Genomic DNA, 8,408 nt, shown 5'->3' on the forward strand with positions numbered 1-8,408 from the left:
TAAATTACCAAGATTATCTTTGGTATCATTTCTACCGGATTCCATTTCTGAAGGCATTGACCCATCCAATTTACCCAAAGAAGGTGTATTAAAACTTCTGAGTTCTGCTGGTCCAGAGCATCTAGCAGAATTAGAATGAAATCTGTCTTGCCTTTGTGGAGGAAAAGCTGAATCAGGATATGACTGTCCAGGTGGAGGAAACACCATCCTACAATCCTGTTCCCACAGAGGCGACAGGGGCCCAGTGCCAGAAGGAGCCCTGTGAGGACTGGTTAACCTATCACAGCTTGCTTCTCCTCTTTCATTGGTCATCTGACAGTCCAGAGGATTCCCTGGGCCTCCTGGGCCTCTTCCTCCTCCCCCTGGAAGCAAAGGTGAGCGTCTCAGTGGACCCTCCAACAAAGTCGGAGGATAGAGAAAAGCTCTCATTTCAGATGAAGGCTGACCCATTTCAGATGAAGGCCGACCCAATGGTGAGGGAGCATATGGGGAATGCTCTCTGCCAAATGCTGTATTTGGAACATCAAGTGCATGACGATCTTTTTCTAAAAGTTTTATTTTAAACTCTATATCAGTTAATTTTTGTTTGTTGTGAGCATTTTCTTTCCTCAAATCATTGAGGTTTCTTTCAGCAGTCCAAGCTGCCAACCAATTATTATGTGCTTTTTTCTTATGGAGAATACTCTTCCTTCGATAAAAATGAATAGTTCTCTCAAATTCTTCAAGATCTTTGGCTCGCTTTCTGTAGGTCTTCAGCTCTTCAGTGGCATGGCTGATTATTTCATTTGCTTTAGAAAGTTTCTCTTCTTTCTCTAACCGGCATTTTTCCTCTACTATTAATTTCCTGTAGAGTTTCGTTTCATTTTCTTGACACAATTCAGTCATTACTTTAAGTTTCTGTTGAAGTTTCTGATTCTCACTTTCAAAATGTGTGCTTTCTGACTGCAAAGATGCTTGTTCAGTCTGAAGATTTTTAATATGCTCTGTAAGCTCTTCCTTTGTTTTATCAACTTCAGATAATTGAACATAAATTTGGTTTCTTTCTCCTTCTAAGGTTTTTAAAGAAGCACATAACGTAGCAGCATGAATCAGTTTCTTCAAAGCTCCTTTTGGAGGATTATCTAAGTAAGCACCATCTTCCAATTCATTGTTCATTTCTAATTCCAAGTTATCATCAACCGTTATGTCTTCTCGAAGCGTAGCAGTCTGATCTTTCATCTTTAGCAAGCGTTCAGTCAGAGTCCTGATGTGATTTTCTTTATCATTTAAAACTTGTTCTGCGTGTACTTTGGAGTCTTCAAATGTTCTATTCTGTTTAATAAGTTCACGCCCTTGTTCTTTCCATACTTCAGCTTCTTGCAAAAGCTGTTTCTGGTTTTCCTGAAGTTGATAATTTTCATTCAAAGCATCTTGTATTTCTATCTGCAGTCGTCCTTCATTCATTTGAAATCCCTTAAAAGTCATTTTGGCTTCAGCTACTTGTGATTTGAGGGATTTTGACTCATCTTCTAGTGACTGTATCCTTTTGGAAATATCTGCCATCAATTCATTTTGTTCAGAATGTTTAGATTTCTCTTCTTTTAACTCTTTTTCTAGACAGAGTATATCATGCTGAAGTTCAGAATTGAACCTGTTCAGCTTTTCACAGGTTGCCTCCAAACTTTGTGCTTCTGTTGTCGCTTTCTCAAAGCTGGCATCCTTTAAAGATGACTCTACTTCATAGCCTTCATACTCTTTTTGAACAAGGCTAAATTTTTCAAGTAGTTTACATTTTTCTTCAATTAGTCCAGAAAGTGCCAAAGCAAGCTTTTTCTCTCTTCTCACATAAAGCCGACTCGTAACTGATCTAAAACTTCTCCACAAGAAGAGAACAGCAAAAAATCCCACAACAGCTGCCCGTATCACCAATTCCCATGGAAAATCATAAGGATGAGAATCTGGTTTCATACCTTCAGGCAGTGCTGCCACAACCCTGCGCAGCAACTCCAAGACTAGCCCCAAGTAGGGCTGAGGGTTAGCCTTAGGCTCCTCCATAGCACCAGAGCTGCTGTGGCGATCGCTGCAGTAACCCCGGCCACAACAAGCGGCGGCAAAGACGCAGCATTCCATCTGGAACCCGAATCCCCAACGGGCAACCGGAGCGTACCACTGCGGAGCCGGCTGCGGGGGGAGCTAGGGGACTCGGGCACACATAGGCCTCACAGACCCACATTGCCCACCCCGGTCCCCTTGTTACACTTTACATCCTGAGGAAACGCTAAAACCTGTATTTTAAAACAACACTACATGGAGAGAAAGACTTAGGTGACCCAGCATCCCAGCTATGCCCGTCCCAAGCTGACATCCTAGCTAAATGTAGCCTTGTGCCTGACCCCAGGTGAGGCCGGCAGAACCTCCCAGCTGACAGAATGATAAGGAATAACAAATCATTGTTTTAAGTCACTAAACTTTGGGGTCATTTGTTATGCAGCAGTAGCTAGCTGAAATACCTGCCCCTTTATCACTTTGGTGTTTCAATATCTGTGGTCTGAAATCATTAATTTGGGTGTTTGACTAAGATTATGCCTCATGGTAAATTCTGATAGGTAATTTTATAGCTAAAATACAAATTTTCTGATTGACCTTTGCTTCATTGAAGAGATATGTATTTAGCTCCTCCCAAATGAGACAGATTATGCTTTTTATTTATTTTATTTTTTTTTAATTTATTTATTATTATTATACTTTAAGTTGTAGGGTACATGTGCATAACGTGCAGGTTTGTTACATATGTGTACTTGCTGTCTCTTATACACATCTAGATGTGTATAAGAGACAGGGTGTATGGATTTTGGGGAGTAAAAATCACAGAATTGCCACTATTATCATATTACATCAAGGGTACATCATATTAACATAACTTATCAATAGTTGATATTGACTTTGATCACCTGGCTGAGATTGTGTTTGCCCAGTTTCTCCACAGTAAGGTTATTCTTTCTATTCCCTCAATTCTAAATTGAAATCTTTGAAAAAAAGTCACTATTGATAGCTTACCCTTCATCAGTGAAGATTTACTCCTTGTGGCAGAGTGGCTACATTATTAAGATTTCTTCTGCAAGGGAGATTTGTCTGTTCACTACCTGTATTAGTCTGTTTTCACACTGCTATAAAAATACTACTTGAGACTGGGTAGTTTATAAAGAAAGGAGGTTTGATTAACTCATAGTTCTGCATGACTGGGAAGGCCTTAGGAAACTTATAATCATGGTGGAAGGAGAAGGGGAAGCAAGGCACGCCTTACATGGTAGCAGGAGAGAGAGAAAGAGAGAGAGAGAGAACAGGGGAAACTGCCATTTTTAAAACCATCAGATCTCGATCACAAGAAAAACATGGGGGAAACCTACTCCATGATCCAATCACCTCCCACCAGATCCCTCCCTCAACACATTGGAATTACAATTTGAGATGAGATTTGGGTGGGGACACAGAGCAAAACCGTATCACTACCATTTGTTCATTCATTCAGTAATTTATTGATATCTGTATAAACTCATTAGTGTTTATACCCTGGGTTATAATTTAATACTGCTTTATTTTGTTGCTCAAATTCCTTTGAATTGGGAAATTTTTCAGTGTTCTCCTATGTCCCTTTGACATACACCCATCAATGGAGGGGTAGTGGGCTTTGCTGCTGCTGTTGCTGTTGTTGCTATTTTTATTTATTCATTTATTTTCCTTTACTTTTAAGCACTACCTTTCTTCCTGGCATTATGAGATGCTCCAAGAGTATCTTGTATCATTCGTGCTTCAGTTCTAGAATCAGTTATTTCTCCAAATAACTCAGGATCCTTTTATTGGAGAATAGTATTGGAAATCAAGAATTGGGTACTAGGTATGCTTTTTGCTAGTCAGGTAACATTTCTTCTGTGCGTTCTGTATTAGTCCATACTCGCACTGCTATAAGGAATTACCTGAGACCAGGTAATTTATAAAGAAAAGATGTTTAATTCACTCACAGTTCCACAGGATTTAAAGGAAGCATAATGGTTACTGTGGAGGCCTCAGGAAACTTTCAATCAGAGCAGAATGCGAAGGGGAAGCAGGCACATCGGACATGACCGAAGCAAGAGGAAGAGAGAACAAGAGAGGAGGTGCTACACACTTTTAAACAACCAGATCTCGTGAGAACTCACTCACTGTATTGTACCAAGGGGGATGGTGTTTAAACATTCATGAGAACTCCACCATCATAATTCAATCACTTCCCACTAGGTCCTACCTTCAACACTGGGGAATACAATTCAACATGAGATTTGGATGGGGACAGAGATTCAAACCATGTCACTTTCCTAATTTACAGAACAACTAATCCATATATATGCACATATATGTGTAAATATTTCTACAGTATGTACCCCTGTAGGTATATTGACCTAACCATGAGTTTTTAGAATATCTCCAACTCTAATATATTACCATTTTGATAATTTGAGCATTTTCTCCTTGCCTTACTCCAGAATTGCCACTACAAGACTGAGAAACCTGGATCCCACTATTCACAATCCATTTACCTAAATCTTTAATTTCTTTCATTAGAGCTTTGTAGTTTTCTATATACAGAACCTCTACAGAATCTACCACCTGAGTATTTATAATTTCTATGTGTTGAATACATTTCAGGTCCCCTCCTCTAGCTATTTTGAAAACAAACAAACAAACAAAACAGCAATACATCGTTGGTAACTATAGTCACCCGACTCTGCTCTGAAACATTCAAATTTATTCTTTCTACCTATCTATATGTTTGTACCCGTTAAGCATCCTGTCTTCATCCCTGCTACACCCAGTATACACCCTTCCTATTTCTGGTATAATTCATTTCACATTCTACCTCAATGTGGTCAACTTTTCAAACTCCCACATATAAATGCTAACATGCAGTATTTGTCTTTCTGTGCCTGGGTTATTTCACTTAATAACTCCAGTTCCATCCATACTGATGCAAACGACCTGATTTCATAAGTTTTTATGGTTGAATAGTATTTTACTGTATATATATACCACATTTTCTTTATCCATTTGTCTGTTGATAGACACAAGTTAATTCCTTATCTTTGCTACTGTTAATAGTGCTACAATAAGCATGGAAGTGCATGTTTCCCTTTGATATACTGATTTATTTTCCTTTGGATAAATACCCAGTAGTTGGATTGGTGGATTTTTTTAAAAAAATTCTGTTTCATTTAGTTCTGTTTTATCCTTATTATCGAATCTTATTATTGAATTTTTTTCTTGCTTTTACACTCTTTTGATGTGTATCATTAGATTGTTTCCTTGAAATCTTTCTACTTCCTTTTTTTTTTTTTTTTTTTTTTTTGAAACGGAGTTTGGCTATGTCGCCCAGGCTAGAGTGCAGTGGCGATCTCCGCTCACTGCAAGCTTCACCTCCCAGATTCACGACATTCTCCTGCCTCAGCCTCCCGAGTAGCTGGGACTACAGGCAGGCATCCGCCACCACGGCCGGCTAAGTTTTTGTATTTTTTAGTAGAGATGGGGTTTCACCATGTTATCCAGGATGGTCTCGATCTCCTGACCTCGTGATCCACCCGCCTTGGCCTCCCAAAGTGCTGGGGTTACAGGTGTGAGCCACCACGCCAGCCGGAAATCTTTCTACTTCTTAATGAAATAGAAAGCTATAGAAAGCTGTAGCTTTCCTTTTAGCACTGCTTTTGCTGTATGCCACAGGTTTGGGTATATTGTGTATCCTTTTTCAATTTTTCCAAAAATATTTTTGATTTCCATCTTCATTTCTTCATTGACCCAGTGATCATTCAGAAACATGTTTTTGTTCCAAGTATTTGTATGATTTACAAAGTTACCCTTGGTATTGATTTCTAGTTTTGTTCCATTGTGGTCTGAGAAGATACTTGATGTAATTTTAATTTTTGTTAATTTGCTGGAACTTGTTTTATGTCTAACATATGCTCTATCCTTGAGGATGTTCTGTGTGCTGATGAGAAAAATGTGTAGTCTGCATTTGTTGACAAAATGTTTTTTAAATGTTTATTAGGTCCATTTCGTCTAAAGTGTAGTTTAAATTCAATGTGTCTTTGATGACTTTCTGTCTAGATGTTTTGTCTAATGTTGACAGTGGGGTGTGGACATCCCCAACTATGATAGCATTGCAGTTTATCACTTTTTTTAGATATGGTGCAATTTGCTTTATGAATATGGGTGCTCAGGTGTTGGGTGCATATATACCTAGAATAGTTATATCCCCTTGCTGGATTGATCCTGTTATAGTTATATAATGACCTTATTTGTCTTTTTAACAGTTTTTGACCTAAAATCTGTTTTATCTGATGTAAGTATAGTTACCTGTTCACTTCTGGTTTCAATAGGTGTGGGATATTTTTTGCCATCTCTTTACTTTTAGACTATATGCATCTTTATAGGTAAAGTGCATTTCTTGTGGCAGCATATAGTTGGATGTTTTTTAATCCATTCAGCCAATCTACATGAATAATTTAATTCACTAACATTCAAGGTTATTATTGATTTGTGGGTTTTCTTTCCTGTGATATTGTTCTATATCATTGTCTCTCTCTTTTTTTTTTTCTTATTGTTTGTCATTGTGATTTGGTGGTTTTATATAGTGGTACCATCTGAGTCCTTTCTCTTTCTTGCTTTACCAGTGAGTGTTGTAGTTTCATGTTTTTATGATAGTAAATTTTATCCTTTTACTTTATGTTTAGGACTCCTTTGAGAATTTCTTACAGGTCTGGTCTATTGGTGATTAATTTCATCAGCTTTTGCTTGTCTGGGAAAAATTTTATTTCTACTTCATTTATAAAGGATAATTTTGTTGGGTATAGTACTCTGGCTGGCAATTTTTTTCTTTCAACACTTTCAGTATATCATCCCATTCTCTCCTGGCATGTAAGGTTTCTGCTTTGGAATCCACTCTTAGTCTGATGAGGGTATCTTTATAGGAAATTAGACATTTCTTCTTGCTGTTTTTAGAATTCTCTTATGTCTTTCATTTTAGATGGTTTGACTATAATATGCCATGAAGATTACCATTTTGCATTTTATTTCTTTAGGGATTTCTGAGACTCTTCTATCTGGATGTCTAAATCTCTTGCTAGAATTGAAAAATTTTCATCTATTACTTCATGAAATAGGTTTTCTTGCCGTTTTGTTTTATCTTAGCCTTCTGGAATACAGATTGTTCAAGTATTTGGCCGTTTTGTAGTGTCCTGTGTGTCACAAAACCTTTGGTTATCCTTTTTTATTCTTTTTGTTTAAATTTTTGTCTGACTAGGTTATTTCAAAAGACAAATTTACATTCTGGGTATTTTTTTCTGCTGCTTAATTTAGACTACTGTTAAAACTTTCAGATACATTTTGTATTTTATTGAATAATAAATATTTCATTCCAGAATTTCTGTCTGGCACTTTTTAATGGTATCTATCTCTTTGGTTAATTTCTCATTCATATTCAAATTTGCTTTACTGATTTCTTTGTATTGTTTTTCAAAATTCTCTTTTATCTTACTGAGCTTCATTACTATCAACATTGTGATTTATTCTCTCAGGATTTTATGAATTTATGTTTCTTTGTGTCTGTGGCTGAAGAATTATTGCATTCTTTTGGAGATGTCATATTTCCTTGATTTTTCTTTTTCTGTATTCTTATATCGATATCTGTGTGTCTTGTGTATCAGTCTCTTCTTCCAATTTTTTGAATTTGCTTTCATAGAGGAGAGCATTTTTTTTGAAGATATATCTGTGAAGTTGGTTTAGCAGGGCACTTTGGTTTTGATTCTGGGTGCGTGCAGTAGTGTAGTCTCTGTATGATTTATTTGCCAGAAGGAGCATCAGTGATGTCTATGAGTATCTTAGTGGCTTAGGGTGTTGTTGTTAGTGGGGGCTATGATGAAGTTTTGCTAGGGACTAGGTCACCAAGTAGGCCAGTCTTTTGGCCCCAGTGGTGGCAGCAGTGAGCTGAACATGCCTGTTCTTGGGACCCAGGTAGTGTACACTAGTACTTGCATTACTGGGTCCAAGTGGACCAATTTTGGGGCCTTCAGGTGGCTTATTTGGGTATCAGAAATGGCAGCAGTGGGCCAGGCAGGTGGGTGGGTTCTTAAGACCCTGGACAGTGGGAGTGGCACTGGTGATGGCAGTAGAAGTAGTGAAACAACTCTCCTTTCAATGCATTGGGGAGTCTCTCCCTGCTCCCAGCTGATCTTGACTGAGCAGGCTGCCTCACTTCCTAGAATGTCTCTTTAGACTCTTTTAACCCGGTTGTTACCTACATATTTTTTTATTAATATGCAAATATGTTGGAATTTTTCAACTATCCTCTGCTTATTGATTTCAAATATATTTTCCTTGTAGACTGCAGATATCTTTTGTATGAC

General features: G+C 37.8%; 1 protein-coding gene across 1 annotated transcript; it reads right to left on the reverse strand.

The window, feature by feature from the left end:
* Window positions 1-6: 6 nt before the first annotated feature.
* On the reverse strand, window positions 7-2,043 carry LOC105529852 (cTAGE family member 2-like; the record flags this gene model as incomplete). The annotated part of the gene is made up of 1 exon (XM_011967104.1): window positions 7-2,043. A coding segment is annotated over exon 1 (2,028 nt), but the record flags the coding sequence as incomplete, so codon positions are not given.
* Window positions 2,044-8,408: the final 6,365 nt, after the last annotated feature.

This window comes from Mandrillus leucophaeus, unplaced genomic scaffold (genome assembly GCF_000951045.1).
Source record: "Mandrillus leucophaeus isolate KB7577 unplaced genomic scaffold, Mleu.le_1.0 Scaffold788, whole genome shotgun sequence".
Taxonomy (NCBI): Eukaryota; Metazoa; Chordata; class Mammalia; order Primates; family Cercopithecidae; genus Mandrillus; species Mandrillus leucophaeus.